General features: G+C 45.8%; 2 protein-coding genes and 1 long non-coding RNA gene across 3 annotated transcripts; 1 reads left to right on the top strand and 2 right to left on the bottom strand.

The window, feature by feature from the left end:
- oxa1l (OXA1L mitochondrial inner membrane protein) lies at nucleotides 1-4,994 on the top strand. The gene is made up of 10 exons (XM_048971701.1): nucleotides 1-160; nucleotides 368-487; nucleotides 863-1,142; nucleotides 1,815-1,958; nucleotides 2,173-2,258; nucleotides 2,344-2,508; nucleotides 3,315-3,419; nucleotides 3,560-3,722; nucleotides 4,580-4,660; nucleotides 4,749-4,994. The coding sequence occupies exons 1-10, from the start codon at nucleotides 50-52 to the stop codon at nucleotides 4,886-4,888; spliced, it is 1,395 nt and encodes a 464-aa protein (XP_048827658.1). The 5' UTR covers nucleotides 1-49; the 3' UTR covers nucleotides 4,889-4,994.
- A 287-nt stretch (nucleotides 4,995-5,281) lies between these two features.
- On the bottom strand, nucleotides 5,282-17,367 carry slc7a7 (solute carrier family 7 member 7). The gene is made up of 10 exons (XM_048971716.1): nucleotides 17,042-17,367; nucleotides 13,843-14,475; nucleotides 9,123-9,248; nucleotides 8,733-8,877; nucleotides 7,983-8,106; nucleotides 7,667-7,770; nucleotides 7,253-7,349; nucleotides 6,871-7,020; nucleotides 6,582-6,765; nucleotides 5,282-6,422 (listed from the first exon to the last, which is right to left on the bottom strand). The coding sequence occupies exons 2-10, from the start codon at nucleotides 14,342-14,344 to the stop codon at nucleotides 6,349-6,351; spliced, it is 1,506 nt and encodes a 501-aa protein (XP_048827673.1). The 5' UTR covers nucleotides 14,345-14,475; nucleotides 17,042-17,367; the 3' UTR covers nucleotides 5,282-6,348.
- Nucleotides 9,930-11,258, bottom strand: LOC125705262 (uncharacterized). The gene is made up of 4 exons (XR_007381457.1): nucleotides 11,163-11,258; nucleotides 10,676-10,893; nucleotides 10,298-10,480; nucleotides 9,930-10,102 (listed from the first exon to the last, which is right to left on the bottom strand). It is a non-coding gene; the product is annotated as an uncharacterized LOC125705262 (long non-coding RNA).
- Nucleotides 17,368-18,493: the final 1,126 nt, after the last annotated feature.

The following is an 18,493-nucleotide window of genomic DNA, read 5'->3' as shown; positions in this document are numbered from 1 at the left end:
TTTGTCCTTCTGGACTTACCTTACGTCCTTCCTTTCGCAAATTCCCAACATGGCTGCGCTCAGGAGCGGGGTCACTCCGTGTTCCCTCGCAAGAAATTTACTGAGAAATACAGATAGAACCGGCAGTAGTGCGCAGCGGTTAATATCCAGGCAGGGCTCGGTAAGTTTTATTGAAATGCTTACGCTAGTTTCATTACAGCGATGGCAGTCCAGCGCTTACGTGTGTGTGGCTGTGACTTTGACAGTCGTTCATGTTTCTGCTACAACGATGCGTAACATCGTTAATCGCTCGACTAAACGCGTGATTGAGGATTTAATGCATTTTGAAGATATTTATTTTGTTTCACTGCTTTTTGTCTTTCCCCAGAAAACACCGATTCTTTCCGTCAGAGCCGTTAGGGGTTATATCACCTGTGCCTCCCTGGGTCGGCATCACAATGGACACTTATTTATCAACTCCGTATCCATCAGGCATAACAGCTCACAGGTACGTGAAGTAAGATTTTGTATTTAGCAATGTCTTATTTTCTTACCCTGCATTCTTTTGAGTTAATTTTAACCTGCCTTTAAAATGTGACTGATTTCAGACGCTTGAAAGACAGCTGCTGTCATTTCATTGAATCCATTAAAATAGTTTCTGTAAATGTCTGTTAGGAACGGTATACCTCAGGTGCGTTCGAGAAATATTCATCAGGCTGCTGAACTATGAGAACAAGTAATGCAACAGATATACAGAAGTCTGTCCAAAATGTAAATACATATTTATATTTCCAAGTTACAAGATGGAATCATTCCCCCCAGACACACACACAGAGGATGGTCATGCTGTGTGTTGAATATTATTGAACGTTTCATATTTCAGACAGTGGTTGAAGCTGTCACCTCCTCTGGCACCACCTCGGATGTGCCACCTCCTGCCCCGGACCTCAGCTCCCTAACAAACCCCCTGCTCACACAGCCGCCTGTAGAGCAGGTCTCAGAGGTGTCTCCCGTGGCCCTGGATGTGCTGCAGGGCATGGAGCCGGAGCTCAGCCTATCAGAGCTCGGCCTGGGAGGATACACCCCCGTGGGAGTGATTCAGAATATCCTGGAGTGCATGCATATAGACATGGGCATGCCGTGGTGGGCTGCAATTGTAGTAGGTAAGGAGCTGCAGTTGCATATGACAGTATGGGGGCATTGTAGTGTTGTCTTAAGATGCTTACTTGAGAATCTTCACTTGGAATTTGCTCCCTTTGACCCTAATGAGCCACATTACAGCCAGCCAGCTGATCAACAATAATAAAATATGACAGCCAAGCACCTGCTGTTTATACTTTGCAAAAACTGTTTGCACTTAACTGAGCTGCTCTGTCTTTTACTGTCAGGATGTGCAAAGGTGTGGTATCCATGGTAACAGATTATGATTGTTTATGCTTCATGTGTAATTTACTATTTGTGGTTTGATTGTTTGCTAGATAGTTCACATGTACTAAAATGATATTTATCTTTTTTAAAGTTCTAATAACCATAATGACCTTGTTTCTCAATTCTAACTAATGAGAATAGTTCTCAAATTATACAAATCAGACAGAGTGTTACATAGATTGGGTAGATTGGCTCCATTTTAAGGTCTCCGTCTTTTACAGCTCTAGCACTTTCCTCTGTGGTCCTGCTTAGTGGCAGTAACTCCATGTTGCAGTTCCTCTAAAAACTGACAAAAAGCCCTTTCAAAGGTGGAAGGGTGGCAAGGAGGGGCACTTGCAGGTTTATAAACCCTGCCCCCCCCCACAGCCCTGGTTCTTACCAAATCACATTGCCCTTCCTTCCCACAGGCACAGTGCTGGCCAGGTGCGCGGTGTTCCCAGTGATCGTCAAGGGCCAGAGGGAAGCGGCTAAACTCAACAACGTGCTGCCTGAGATGACCAAGCTCAGTAACCGCATGAACGAGGCCAAGAGGAGTGGAAACAAGTTTGAGTGTCAGTCTGTCGCACACCCCCCCCCCCCTTCATACCTCAGTGTTTCTGAGCTTCACTGCTCCTCAGGCTCAGTAGCTCATTGACAAATGGCTGTTGGCCACTCTGCTCTGTTGGCCAAAACTTCAACCAGCAGTGTTATGCCGTACATAACTTGCATTTGATTTTTCTCTTTGTATCAGTCTAATGCTCAGCTCTGATATTTTCCCTTTTTCAGTCTCAAAGGCCTATTCAGAGATGATGTTCTTCCAGAAGAAGCATGACGTTAATCCTATCCGTGGGTTCCTAGTTCCTCTGGTGCAGGTATGTTCTTTGTATATTTCTTTTTGTATGTTGTCATGACACGTACATTGTGAAAACCATAAACTTACTTTCCTCTCTGTTTCAGGCACCCATCTTTATCTCCTTCTTCATTGCCCTCAGGAAGATGTCATACCTGCCAGTTCCCAGCATGCAAAGTGGCGGACTGTGGTGGTTCTCTGACCTCACTGCTGCTGACCCCTTCTATATTCTTCCACTGGCAGTGACAGGAACAATGTTTGCGATTCTTGAGGTACTGCTTCCTTAACAATGCAGCCTTGGTGGAATGACCAGCCGTTTTTATGTATGTTCTCAGAGTTCACATACACCCTGCTTTAATTTTGGGTGAAAAGTAGTTTTTGACATGACTGTAGAAATCTAAGCTGAGTAATGATTTAGGATTGGGCAGAACTAGTTTGGTTGCTTTACCAATAGCACTTTTCCACTGGCATACAGTAATCGAGCCTTTCCAGAGTCATACCATGAAGTGAGTCTAGTTACAGTGCGGTTCCAGCTCCTGTTGGTTTTCCACTGCAGAAGGGTCAGCTCTGTAAAGGCGTTACCGGGTTTGGAGAGCGACAGTGTGACGTGAAACCGAAGAGATGCCTATTTACTGCTCACACAGTGTACATCATGATTTACTATGTGCTAATTTCCTCATTTTTTAGCACATCTGTGAGAATCTCTCTCATGCAAGCATCAAATGTTAGCGGGATTGGCAATCGCTAATGCTTAAATTTGCATTACAAATCCATTCCGATTAGCCGTTCTGTAGTACTTCTTTGAGGAGGTTAGGAATTCTCAAGTGCCGTGTTATAGGAAATGCACCAATATACCGCGTTGTGGTGACGCAACCGGCTGGGTTTGATCATGCTAGCAGGGCCATGTTATCGTGGTTACAGCTCGGGTACAGATTGCATACTTTACAATGGAAAACCACCAGGTTCCAGTACAGCAATGGAATGCAGAGAGTTTTGAAGGTATTTAATTCAGTGGCGTAGGATCTTTATTATTACTCTGAAATGTTCATCAACCCAGGTGTAAATCTCTTCATTTTAGCTGGGGGCCGAGTCTGGTATCGATAACCCCAACCTGCGTGCGATGAAGACCGTGTTCAGGATCATGCCCTTTGTCATCCTGCCGCTCACCATCAACTTCCCCACGGTCAGAGAAACACCTCTGCCTGTCCTCTCACTACTTATAGTTGTTTATAGTTACATTTGCTTAGTGACTGCTGACATCTTTCTCTCTCTCTCTCTCTCTCTCTCTCTCTCTCTCTCTCTCCCCCCCCCCCCCCCCTGCAGGCAGTATTCACCTACTGGTTGACCTCTAACGTCTTCTCACTGGGTCAGGTGGCCTTGCTTAGACACCCAGCAGTCCGACAGAAGCTGGGGATTCCCGATCGCATCAAGCACCCTCAGTCTGCACTGCCACAGAATGAGGGCTTCATCAAGAGCATAAAGACAGGTACAGGGGTCCAGCATCCCGCAATACCGCGTGGTGGCTAGTGGGTTGGAGCAGAGTACCTAGACCAGGGGTATGCAGTCTTACCTGAAAGGGCCGGTGTGTACACGGGTTTTTGGGATAACCTTTAGGTCAGCTGTTCATAACCAGGTGTGAGACTCCTTTAGCCAATCAGTCCTCTACTTGGTCATCTAATTAGGGAGTTGCAGCAAAAACCCACACATACACCGGCCCTTTCTGGTTAAGACTGCCCATCCCCAGCTTAGACCAATAAGGGGCTCAGCTGTAGAATGTGAGAACCAATGGGAGGCAAGTGCATTGCATTTGTTGGAGACGACCGTACAGATCTGAAGGTGTAATGGAAAAAAGGAAGATGGGCAGAGTGAAACCAAAATGTGCGAATATCTCTGTGTATGATAGAATAAAATATGATACTTTATTCATCCCTATGGGGATATTCTCTATTCACACACTCCTCCTTGTTTTCCATGAGACACACAAACACATACCGGTGAGAGAAACCTTAGGGGCCACAGCACAGGGTCAGCTAGGGTGCGGCGGCCCTAGAGGTGGGGGTTAAGGGCCTTGATCTGGGGCCCAATGATACCTTCAGTCTGCTGGCCCCGGGGATTCAAACCCACAAAGTTCTGATCACGGGCACTGAGCCACACACCCAAATGCATCTCCTTCCCATATACTTCCCCATGTTTCATTTCCGTTGCTTTCAGTCCTTATCTATTAGTACATTTCCAGGTGCACCGAGAAGTTAGCATCTCCTAATCTTAGCATCCCCGGTTTAGCATCTCTCTTTGCCCGTCCTGCTGGCACTAATGGTGTGTTTCGTCCTGCCGGGTTCTCAGGCTGGAAGAATGCTCAGCTCGCCCACCAGCTGGACGAAAGAGAGAAACGCATAAAGAACCACCTGGACTTAGCAGCCAAAGGTGAGAATATCGGTCGGCTCCGACGTTTGTGTTTTTTTTTGGATGAGCTGAAAGTGTATCTAACAGGAGACATTTTTCTACCCCCCAGGCCCCCTGAGACAGACTTTCACACACAATCCTTTGCAGCAAACGGCAGCGTCAGGCACAGCACTAAAAACGGTCAATCCCAAGTCACAGACAGAGACAGAGAGCCTGAAGAAGAGGCCCTGGGAGGAAACCATTGGATGAGGGGAGGACCAGGCGGTTCAGTGCTCCATGAAGATGTAAATGTGCATATAGGTTGAGAACGTGAGGAAGATGGAAGGAATAATAAAAACAATTACGTTTAAAAGATGATGATCTCAGCAAATGTTTGTTGCCTGAAATGCATAGTTTGACAGCTTTCTCCATCCTGTAGATGATAAATAACAGGAGGCGAGGACCCTAACCCCCACCCCCAGCACTGTGTCTAATGCCTGAAATGCTCGCCGGATGTCAGTTCACACTGTCCTGCTCCAGACAAGCAGAGTGACAGATGGGTATTCTGATAAGACAGATGCATGTTCAGTTTGGGATGTACTTTTCCCACAGTTCCCACAAGTTGAAAGAGAAGGAAGGTGAAGATAGACTAAGGACTGGAGGTTGTGTATAGAGAACATCCAGTTCATTGACTTTTTTATTAATCCTGATTTTCATGTTTCTGTAATTTCTCTCCACTCAAGAAGGTGAAGGAATCCCACCTCAGGAATATTGATTTTAGGGAGGCAGATGAGGGACAGCTGGGATGAGGGGTGCTGGTGAGGTTTGGCCAGTATTTAGCTTATACCACATAGTGTGGTGTTTTCAGTCATGATGTCAGTTTGCAGGAGACTCCCGGAACTTCCAGGACAGGTGGGGCGACTGAAGATAATGTTAATGTCCCACTAAACCTAAATCACTCAGACTGCTTAAGCCGTTAGCCTCTCCTCCAGCGTATCCCTGTATACCATCAAGCAGCTCATTCAGCCCTGTTTCATGACCCCAGCAATGATGGCCTTGAGACACCTACTACCGTTTTGCTTGAGTCTCAGAGTACTGTACTACTTTGTTAATTGTTAATGCACTAAACTAGTGATGTTTCTGTCCCTACCCAGAATAATCATTCCTTCTGTAGTTCTAAATACATGGTAATGTGAAAGGGTCCCACATTTATACGTGTGTATTTATATAGAGGATGGATGATAGGACCACCAGACATCTGTATTTGTTCTACTAGGGGCATTGTACAAACAAGTGCTAAGAATAACAATGTTAAAGAAAACAATCTGATTTCCATTCCAACTTAAAAAGTGCTTTTTGTTAGTTTATCTACCTGCTTACCCCCCACTCGGGTGCTACAAGTTATCCATTCATCTCAATAAGTTACACAGGTAGTGCAGAATCATTATTTTGCTAATATCTACCGGCTCATAGTCGGTCACCATGTTGGATCCTTCAGCAAGGGGGGACAAATGGTGTGTGTGGAGGGATAAGTTCCCATTCATTCCAGGTTGGGAAGGTTCTCCTGATGGAATCAGAGGCCTGCTGAGAGGCTTCAGGGCTCCAAGGTGAGCTGGCCAAACTCGAGTGTTGGTAACTGGGCAGTCTGTCTTCAAGTTGATAGCCAGCAGGTGTTCTCCCAGTTGGCATTTGGTTTACGTTGTCAGAAGTTCTTTACGGTTTTGTGGGTCTTACTGTGTTTTGGCATCATCCATCTCCGTCAGAACAGAATAGCAGACCTTCTGAATGAAATGACCTAAGGATGCTGAGAATGGGGACAGGGTGGAGTGCAGGAGTGTCAGTGTCATTTCTTCATAACAGAAGGTCAATCATGAAATACATTTGTAATGTAAAGTTTAACTTTGGCACCATTTGCAGCATAAGTCAATAACCGGCCGAGGTCTCAGGTTTTGGGCCTGCTCACCGATGGCCTTGCGCACCCAGAGAGGCCTGCGGTGTGCAGGCGTGTAGCAGCACAGGAAGTAAACGGGCACTCCTGATAGGGCAATGCCGATGCCAATCAGGGAGTTGACAGTGTCACTGTAGAGAGGGACCACCACGAGGAACACCGTGCACAGACAGAAGACCACTGGGAAGAAGATACTGAGCTGGGGGGGGAGTAAGACCGTTAGCATACCGCACCATTAACAGCATGAGAGCAGTTAATGTACTTTAAATGCGGAAACACTGTGGATGTGAATATGGAGCCTTACCTTCAGGGGTCGTTGTCGGTCAGGTTGCTTCCAGCGCAGGTAGAGTTGCCCCAAGATGGACAGACCCACAAAGAACCAGTAACTGAAGCTGTAGTAATTAATCAGTTTGAAGATGTCCTCCACACAGAGGTAGACCAAGGCCATGGCCCCCTAAACAGCAGCACATAATGGATCGTTATAGCTACATTCCCATTTTTAATGTACGAAACCCCAGAGATGGGTATCCACAAAAGTGGGCAACCATGCATCAAAGTTACACACCACCGTGCAGTGATACCAACATGCCATGTGAATACACAGTAGTGCGTGCCCATTCGCCGTCACATGCACGCCCAGACAAACATGTAATGGCAACATGCGGAGGACCCCTGATGGGACTGACATTGAAGAGCAGGGCAGGGATGGGGGTGAAGCGGTGCACATGGATCATGCATAGGGAGTCAGGGAGATGGCCCTCCCTGGAGCCCACGAAGAACAACCTGTGAGACAGGGAGCGAGACGTGTACCACCATTATGACCAATGTCATAAAGGGAGATATCTCCATATACCACTAGAGGGCACTCACACACTATAGTTTGAGAATCATGGAACTCCATAAATCAAGCTCAATACGACTGATCATAAAATAGGCTTCTGCGTCTGCTGTCAGCAAACCATATTAGAAGAAGAACCCTGACTATTAGTCCACAGAAGCTTTTAACATGCAGAGTATCATTTGCTCCCTATTTCCAAACACCTTTCAGCTGTCATGTACAGAGCAGGCTGGTGCTGACACTGATAAGGAGCACCACTCACCGTGAGGCAGCCAGGATGGATGCATTGAGTCCCCCAAAGCAGGAGAAGGCGACTGCAAGAGGAATGGTCCAATTGAACACCCCAAACACCTGGTCTGCAAAAGTCTGCAATAATAATCAATAATGATCAATTAAAATGCACGATAAATCTAAATGAAGTAAATGTGTAGCGCATTGCACATTTAACACAAATGGAACATGTGTTTTATAGATAACAACCCTACTATCATTACAGAAAATATGCAGCAATTCCCTGCCATCCTTTTCTTTGAAGTCCAATTGTTTAACTTCTCCTTCGGAGATGCAGACGGTCTTACCACAGCCACAGCATCGCTGTCCAGAATGGCCTGCATATCTAGCACTGTGTAGTACGCCACGTTGGTCAGGATGTAGATCACAGTCACTATTGGCATAGAGATGGCAATGGCCAGTGGAAGGTTTCTGTCGTTCAAACACCAGGGGGCGACAAACACAGATACTCAGTACAAGATGACACCCGAAGGTTGAGATGTCTTCAGTTCTGCTGTGAGAGCAAATTCATGCATTTTGTATCCTTACTCGTTACTCATGGGTGGTGCTAAATGAACAAAATATTTGAAATCTGCTACAGCTTTTTAGCTATGCAAATCAGAATTCTATCGTATTGAAAGTTGACATCTTGTCATCTATGAAACACATCCAGGCATATCAGTTTTTCCAGACATACACAGTATTTTTACAAGTATGAACCATGACTTAACCCCTCCCTCTTGCAGGGTTAAACTTTAGATATTAAACTACGGATTTTTGTAACTAGCTGTGTGAGAAACACCAGTCAAAACAGTAAAGGAAGCTGAAAGTGATGATATAGAGGATGTTACTACTTTGATATAAGCCGCCATCAGAAAGGTGACCTTTGGCCCTCACCCCACCCTCCTCAGTCCTAGTTAGCCTGTCCCAGCTGTTTCTCTGGCTCCTCCATGCCTCCTTCAGCCCCTCCTGAGCACTGGCTGGGGCCATACTCCTAATCCCGGTCTCCCCACTAACCCCCCCCCGGGGCTCTGCTGCAGTACGACGCTGACACCCACCGCTCGGGGTTCTTGATCTCCTCTGTGACAAAGTTGAGTGTGTCCCAGCCGGAGTAGGAGAAGAGGGCCGAGTAGAGGGCCAGAGCCACAGCGCCGGGGTCCTGTGAGGAGCCCTCAAACAGCCTGTCGAAATTCTGAGTGTGACCTGGTGCCCCAGAGCAGGGACATCGACAGGGAGACAAAAAGGAAGACAGAGAAGCAGAGAAAGATACTATTACCAAAGGCTTCCTTTCTTATATCATTTAATTTATAAATATATGAACCTTCGTTCCCACGGTCATTTCCGTAATTCCCTTTATTGCCTCTCTTTTAAGTCAGTCTTTTCAGCAGCATTTCTGCCTCTTACTGTGTCCCCCAGTCGGATCTCTGGGTCACCCCCTGTCTCCATACCCAGGAAGATCTTGACCAGGCCAGTGATGATGACAGCAATAAGGGCGATGACCTTGGCATAGGTGAAGAAGTCCTGGACGCGCGTCCCCCACTTGACATAGGCACAGTTGACAAAGGTCAGCAAGCCTGAGAAAAAGACACAGAGTATCCTTCAGCACCCAGACACACACACAGACACAGAGTATCCTTCAGCACCCAGACACACACACAGACACACACACAGGCACAGAGTATCCTTCAGCACCCAGACACACACACATGCACAGAGTATCCTTCAGCACCCAGACACACACACAGACACACACAGACACAGAGTATCCTTCAGCACCCAGACACACACACAGACACAGAGTATCCTTCAGCACCCAGGCACACACACAGACACAGAGTATCCTTCAGCACCCAGACACACACAGACACAGAGTATCCTTCAGCACCCAGACACACACACAGACACAGAGTATCCTTCAGCACCCAGACACACACACATGCACAGAGTATCCTTCAGCACCCAGGCACACACAGACACAGAGTATCCTTCAGCACCTACGCACACACACAGGCACAGAGTATCCTTCAGCACCCAGGCACACACACAGACACAGAGTATCCTTCAGCACCCAGGCACACACACAGACACAGAGTATCCTTCAGCACCCAGACACACACAGACACAGAGTATCCTTCAGCACCCAGACACACACACAGACACAGAGTATCCTTCAGCACCCAGACACACACACAGACACAGAGTATCCTTCAGCACCCAGGCACACACACAGAGTATCCTTCAGCACCTACGCACACACACAGGCACAGAGTATCCTTCAGCACCCAGGCACACACACAGACACAGAGTATCCTTCAGCACCCAGACACACACAGACACAGAGTATCCTTCAGCACCCAGACACACACACAGACACAGAGTATCCTTCAGCACCCAGGCACACACACAGACACAGAGTATCCTTCAGCACCTAGACACACACACAGACACAGAGTATCCTTCAGCACCCAGGCACACACACAGACGCAGAGTATCCTTCAGCACCTACGCACACACACAGACGCAGAGTATCCTTCAGCACCTACGCACACACACAGACACACACACAGACACAGAGTATCCTTCAGCACCCAGACACACACAGACACAGAATATCCTTCAGCACCCAGACACACACACAGACACAGAGTATCCTTCAGCACCTAGACACACACACAGGCACAGAGTATCCTTCAGCACCCAGACACACACACAGGCACAGAGTATCCTTCAGCACCCAGACACACACAGACACAGAGTATCCTTCAGCACCCAGACACACACACAGACACAGAATATCCTTCAGCACCTACGCACACACACAGACACAGAGTATCCTTCAGCACCCAGACACACACACAGAGACAGAGTATCCTTCAGAACCCAGACACACACACAGACACAGAATATCCTTCAGCACCTACGCACACACACAGACACACACACAGACACAGAGTATCCTTCAGCACCCAGACACACAAAGACACAGAGTATCCTTCAGCACCCAGACACACACACAGACACAGAGTATCCTTCAGCACCCAGGCACACACACAGACACAGAGTATCCTTCAGCACCCAGACACACACAGACACAGAGTATCCTTCAGCACCCAGACACACACACAGACACAGAGTATCCTTCAGCACCCAGACACACACAGACACAGAGTATCCTTCAGCACCCAGACACACACACAGACACAGAATATCCTTCAGCACCTACGCACACACACAGACACAGAGTATCCTTCAGCACCCAGACACACACACAGAGACAGAGTATCCTTCAGAACCCAGACACACACACAGACACAGAATATCCTTCAGCACCTACGCACACACACAGACACACACACAGACACAGAGTATCCTTCAGCACCCAGACACACAAAGACACAGAGTATCCTTCAGCACCCAGACACACACACAGACACAGAGTATCCTTCAGCACCTAGACACACACACAGGCACAGAGTATCCTTCAGCACCCAGACACACACACAGGCACAGAGTATCCTTCAGCACCCAGACACACACACATGCACAGAGTATCCTTCAGCACCCAGACACACACAGACACAGAGTATCCTTCAGCACCCAGACACACACACAGACACACACACAGGCACAGAGTATCCTTCAGCACCCAGACACACACAGACACAGAGTATCCTTCAGCACCCAGACACACACACAGACACACACAGACACAGAGTATCCTTCAGCACCCAGACACACACACAAGCACAGAGTATCCTTCAGCACCCAGACACACACACAGACACAGAGTATCCTTCAGCACCCAGACACACACAGGCACAGAGTATCCTTCAGCACCCAGACACACACACAGACACACACAGACACAGAGTATCCTTCAGCACCCAGACACACACACAGACACAATTGTAAGTGAAGTATGTAGGACAGTGTTAAACTAGACCAGCCAAAATCAGAAGGGTTTGGGCATAAACTCTGGCAGGAAAGTATTTAACCCGATTTAGTAAAACTCAAAAATGGGACACTGTATAAAAACCAGAAAAAAATGTCTGCTTCTGCATCTGGTGGGATCTGAGCACCCCTTCACATACCTCGGTGGTAATACTTTGCTTTATTATTAATTCCCATTCCAGGAAAAGAGGTCAGTAAGGTCAAGTACCCTTCAGGCCTCAGATCAGAGAGTAATCCAGGCAGGCATGGATCCCACACACACGGCTTAAGATTACTGTGTGTGTGTGTGTTTGCATAGATCACATTTGGGCACCAAAATGTCCCCAAAGTGCAGTAAGACCTCAAACCTCCTTACTTTTGAGGACACTTCTTCAGGTCCCCATTTGAATAACCTCAGTTTTATAAAAATCTGTGAACGCGATCAAAAATGTAAAAGTGCCAAAAGTCTTGTATTTGGGTTGGTTACTTGTGATTAAGGTTAGGGATGGGTAGGGGTTAAGGGTGTCGAGGATTGGGATTAGGGTTTCCCATAGAAATGAATGGAAGGTCCTCATTTAGATTGGAGGACCAACTTGTGTGTGTGTGTGTGTGTGTGTGTGTGAGAGAGAGAGAGAGAGAGAGAGAAGGTTTAACTGCCTCATGGGAGTCAGTGTCCCAACAAGACAGCCAAACCTGGAAAAAACCTGATGATTTGGGGAAATCCCCTAAAACTGAATGTCAAACAGTATTTTATTTGTTGCAGTGTGTTGTTTGTAATTATACAGTGTGTGTCATGCTAGGGAATGAATGTATTGTTGTGTACGGCAGTATATCAAACAGGGAGACTCTCTGGCTTAAGGAAATGGGGCTGCTGACACCAGCAGTCCTATCAGTTGTTTTTCAGAGAGAAAAAAAGCTGAGAACAGCAGAGAGAGAGAGAGAGAGAGAGAGAGAGAGAGAGGAGAGAGAGAGAGAGAGAGAGGAAAGAGCACATACATGTTTATTGACTAGACATTATAATACAGATGGACTTAGTACATTATCTTCAGTACAGTGAGAGTGAATGACTGAATCAGACACCTTGTGTAACACAGAGGACGTCACTCATTATTAATATCAGCTGTCACATGCCTCTCAGAGGCTGCTGCTGTGATTCCGCCCGCCACTCTAATCAAAAGAGGAAATAACACAAGGGTAACAAGATACTCTGCCATGGCTTCTTCTTGCATTTACCAAAGAAATGATACAAAAGCTAATGCAAACACGAGATCCTATACTTCCTTTTTCTTTTTTTGAGCTGAACAGCTATAGTGAGCGTGACCTTAAACGTCTGTGACACTGCCGCTCGTCCCGTAGCTGTTCTGTGAGCCAGTCGCTGCAGTGCACGGGAACCTCCAGTATGAGGCAATTTAACACTGGATAACCTTCACTGAAAGAGAGGGCATTCTGCACTTCCCAGTGCCTGTCAAAGCCCTCTCTCGCACCCATTTATGAGCTTGGCGCCTAACCTTATCTCCCTCTGCTGCTTTTGCCAATGTTTGCTCTACAGAAACCCAGGTACATTCGTGTTTCCAATGGGCAGTCCCGCCTCCATAGGAAGCACTCGCATACTCAGCACCAAAATTTTTCTGAAGAACTGCTATATAAAAATTTTAGGGTGAGTATGAGACTGCTTCCCCAGCCTGTGATGGCTGAGACCTTGGCCGACTTTCCTTGTGTTCCTCTGTTTTTCAGTCGGGTCTTTCTGTCCTCTTAGCAGTCTTACTCTACGTCGTCATTAGTGATAAGTGTAAGGGGCAAAGTTTTAATTCAAGAATGGACTTTATCTTGCCACTATCAGCAAATTTGTGTTTTGCGCAGCTAATCAGAGTGTGTCTCTGTGATTTTGCTGAGAGCCATATTCTCAGATCCGAATGCCCTTTCCCTCTGTAATGTAGGAAGCACGTGTCCAAGTCTACTCCGGGGGTGTCAGACCCCCACATCCCATCTCTTTGCTATTGGCATTGCATCTCAGTGAGAAACAACTCCCTCCCCACCGACAAAAATATGTCAGGTTCCCAGAATTATAAAAATATTTACTCGCCATACATTGCTGTCCAGACTTACACATTCATCAACTTAAAAGTATATTGACAGGAAAGAACGATATAGTTCCGCCATTAGTATTGTAATAATGCCAAATCCCATCTGTTTTCTCCTCCGCCCTCCCCCCGCACCACACCCCACCACTTTACTCACAGATGCAGACAGCGGCTAGCAGGCGGTTGGCACTGTAGGGAGCAATGCAGGTAGGGAAGATGGGCTGCACCATGTAATTTGAGAAGGTGATGGCAATGACAGCCTGACTGGTGGGCTCGATGATCAGCAGTGATGTCCACAAGCGGATGAAGGCCAGGAAACCACCGAAAGCCTCCAGGATGTAGGCGTAGCTGGCCCCAGACTTGGTGATAGTAGTACCCAGCTCTGCGTAGCAAAGTGCCCCAAACACAGAAAAAACACCCCCGATGGTCCACACCACCAGCGACAGCCCATAGGAGGCGCTGTACATCAGCACACCCTTCGGAGAGACGAAGATCCCAGAGCCGATCATGTTGCCCACAATCAGGCAGACTCCATTTAGGAGGGAGATCTCTTTCTTCAGCTTCATGGACTCTTCTGAACCAGCTGCCTTAAGTGATTCTCCTCCATTGTTTACCTTCGAGGCAGGCTCCTGGAGAGATGCAGGGATGTAGGATGCCATTTGCGTGTGTGTCTATAAAAACTTATATATAATGTGTGTGTACGTGTGCTGAAGATGGGCACTATGTGTAGTCCTTATTTTTTAGTGCTGTCCTTGCTGTTATTGTCCAGCTGCATTTGGCATGATGAAATCTGCTGACGAAGAAAAAATCCTCAGTAAACAAAAAGATAACAGTATCATTTTTGTGAACATTTTTTTCAGTTTCTGATCTATGACTATTTCTGTGTTTTTTAACTTATATTTACTTAATCTGTTTATGTTTTACGGTAAGAAAAAATTATCTACCCGACTGAATATTGTCTTTTCACTTATCCTATTTTGCTCTCCATGAGATACACACAGGCACATTTACAGGTAAGAAAAAGCTGTTTTTCTGTAACATTTGGGGTTAAGAGCCTTGCTCAACAGCAACGTCAACCTGTGGCTCAAACCAGCAACTTCCAGTTATGGGCACAGAATCCTAACCTGCTGAGCCATACACTGCCCCAAGACATATGACTGGCACTGAGGAACAAAGTAAGGGAAAGTATATTTTCATCCTCTGATCTGCTGAACCGGGACATTGCGCCGCCATTTTCAGTTTGTTTACACTGTGTGAAGAGACAGAATGTGAGTATCTGCATGTCCTGCAGTGGTATATTCCCACCCTTTATATAATCAACCAAACAAACTGCACCTGTTGTCCAAAGACATCTAAAAGTAACTCACTTCTGTACAGACACGGGGAACGTAAAAAGAAAGCCAAAATAACAGTGAATGTAAGATAGAGACAGTGAGACAGCTCACATATATTTATCTTAGCGTTAGGCAGATGGTTATTTTAGAGTGATTAGTGACCAGAGTAAATGACCCTTTTAAATAAGTACATACACAGAGAGAAAGATAAAATTTGGGGGGGGGGAAAGGTACACTGACGTTTTGGTTTTCACTTGGTGTCCACGGCTGACTCGCTTGACCTCACATTTTACAGTTTGCTGATTTTCTAACTGTTTTCCAGGGAGACCTGCTGCTGGTCAGTTGAGCTGTCAATTAAAACCAGTCGATCTATCAAGTCCGTAAAGCATTTATTTAATCTGCAGTATTGACTGACATTGGTGCAATCATCAATGCTAGTCAATAATTTAACACTGTGCCCCTCGCGTGAGACACACACCAGTTAGCGTGCTCAGGCAGCACAGTCTGTCGTAAGAGCGGCAGTTCATAATGCTGACAGTTACACTCTATAAGGACTGCAGTGCCCACAAGCACACGAACCCTTGACTCAACATGGTCACATGCCGTGAAAAATTTTGTGCCATCAGTTCACAAATGCACGCACACAGACCAACCATCTGACTCAGCCACATCATTTTCTTTCATCTCTCAGTCTCTCATATACACACCAGTGGTTCTCTGTAATATGCCAGTCAGCCAGTGGATGAATGGAGTGTTTCCCACCACTGGAAACAGTGCGCTGACAGTGCAGAACTAATGTTGCCTAATAGCCAAACTCACATGGGCTAATAGTACAAGACTCCTCTCATTAAGGCTGATCCCAAAACACTTGATTGAAAGTATGCATAGAAACATGCTTGGCCACACTGAATGAAAGTGAAGACTGACAGCTGAGAAGGAATTAACAGAACGACCATCAGGACTGGGCACTGTGGATACTGGACACACCAGATGCCTTCAGTGATGCCATCCAGGCACCAGTGTTCCCTGAAACAATAAATTAAACTCCCTCAATGTTGATTACTGACTAAAAGCCAGAAAGTGGAATCCATGAGCAATTATACAAGAACCAGACCTGTCGCTGGGGTCAGATGCCAGACTTCGGCATCTTCATGTGGAAGACAGTAATGTGGGATGGGTAAGATGTAGGAGGAAGAGGAAGAGAAACGGTGATCAAATACCACGGGCAGGTGAAGGAACGGGAAGGCAGATGGAGCACAAAGATTACGGAGAGATAAGCACGTGGAAAGGAGAGGAAGAACCTGGAGTGAAGATACAGACGTCACATAAAGATATGGGAAGGAACACTGAGAGAGTGGGAGAGACCTTTGCATTTCTGGTGCAAGGTTCATGGAGCACTGATAATTTCTGGAGAGGAGTTGTAAATCAAGGTTTTGTTCAAAGTCAGCAGCTCCCTTTCTCCCAGTCACTCATGGTAAAAAAACATTAACTCAAAATCATCCCAATTGCTTCTTAACAACAAATACTGGGCTGTCAAGAATGCGTTGTAATTCCAAATGAGCTTTACTAAATTAAGTACAAGTTCACAAGCAATTGGTAGCCTTCGGTAATCAACGTTGATGAAAACTTTAAACATTGTTTCAGCAAACTCCACTAGGAGGTACCGACAAATATACAGTCCTTCATCTGTACAGGTTGTTGCAATTAAACAGGTGACATGACCGGCACAATGCACAACACTATAGTATAACGTAACTTATAAGTGATTAACTCTAAAAACAGTTTCGATTTAAGACGTTTCCGGAATCCACTCAGAGGTACCTAGAAACGATATACAGAACTTTATTGGTACAGGCTGCTTTAGTGAAAGAGGTGACATAACCAGCACAATGGGCACAATGCACAACCTATGTGCATCTGAACTGTAATCTCAAAAAAAAAAACAATAAATAAACATATTTTAGTAGCCTTTAGTAGCAGCCCACTTCAATTATTATTACAGACTTCTCACAGTCGATTTACCTTCGAGAAACGTGTAGCGGCGACTTCTGATTGGTTCTCTCGACGCCGTCGATCTCACGTTTTATTGATCTGTCACTATTTCATTGTTTTTAAGCGTACATGTTTCGCCTTACAGTGATGTGAGCTGGATCCGCTTACTGAAATACGCGTTAAGCTGAAATGCGCTTTAAGGCTAACTCCCCCTCGTTTTGCCGCCGCCGTCGCGTCTTTTTATTTCTCTCCTTTATATGTTTGAAGTAGCTGGTGGGTTTTGATCAGCTGATAAACTTCTGCTTTCTGTAGCCCGACACCTCTGCTAAGGAAACGGGACGGGAGAGAGAGAGAATGGGAGGGTGTTCGCTACTTTATTATACCACTTTCACCGCGTAAATGATTTATGTCTGCTGACCTTTTAGGTACTTCCAATACTGAAACACGTTTAAATACGTTTAGTACAAAACACTCACATTATTCATCAGAATAAATGCACTTTTAATCAAAATGTGGCTTGTAAAAAATATTTGCGCTTTTTATGGACGTTGATCCGTAACATTAATGCTGGCAGATTTTAACTGCGCCCAAACTTCATCTGATATCATCTCGGTCCATAATTACATTATGCAAACCCGAAAACTGATATTGTTTGTTTCTAGGATAAACCTAAATGCTCTAAAGCGGTACCTAGTGAACTAAATATGCTATTACATGTCTCTCTACTAGCCTACCTGACCTTGTGGGGCTGCTGCTTTTCATCCTGAGAATGTGCAGGTAGTCATGCGGACATGTTTTAGCTGAAAAATTTCCTGAAACTGTTACATGTGATATATATTTCCTTGGTGTTATAGGACTAGTAGTCTTCTTGTAAATATTAACAAAGAGGTTGGCTGGTTACAGTTGCTGCCAGTTAAAACAGCTTAGTTTAATGGAATAACTATGTCAGGAAGTACTAACAGAGCTAACACAAAGAGCACTACACTTCCCATAACTGCTACAATACGAGACCTTAGACTTAAGATCACTCTCATAATTTAAAAGATTTGGGCAAACATACGCATGTCATGTAAGAAAAAAAAAGTGTCCTTCTCCGAGTCTCTCACAAAAAAAATGCCTTTCCGTGGCTACTGGTCGCTATGGTTTCAGCAGAGGCAGCAGAGAGGTGATTGCTTCCTGTGTTGGTCTGATTAGAGAAAAAGTGAACGTGTCAGATAAAAGAGAGGCGGTGAGGAGCCACACACTGACCAACAAAAACACTATGAAGGATGAAGCCTGATAAAAGACCGGGAGAGTCACAAAAAGGAAAAGTTAATCACACGAATAAGAAACTGCAATTAAATAAATCTGGGGAGTAACTTCGGGTAGAACATGAAGGGTTGAGGTCTTCACCCATTTAGGTGGATCCGGGGGCAGGTTCTGATTACTGAATCGGTCATATTCCCCCCCAACTTACAGCCATAAAATGAATGAATGAAATAA

The sequence above is a fragment of the Brienomyrus brachyistius genome, chromosome 12, assembly GCF_023856365.1.
Source record: "Brienomyrus brachyistius isolate T26 chromosome 12, BBRACH_0.4, whole genome shotgun sequence".
Lineage (NCBI taxonomy): Eukaryota > Metazoa > Chordata > Actinopteri > Osteoglossiformes > Mormyridae > Brienomyrus > Brienomyrus brachyistius.
Note: the sequence above shows the minus strand (reverse complement) of the source record. Positions and strands in the feature narration are given on the sequence as shown.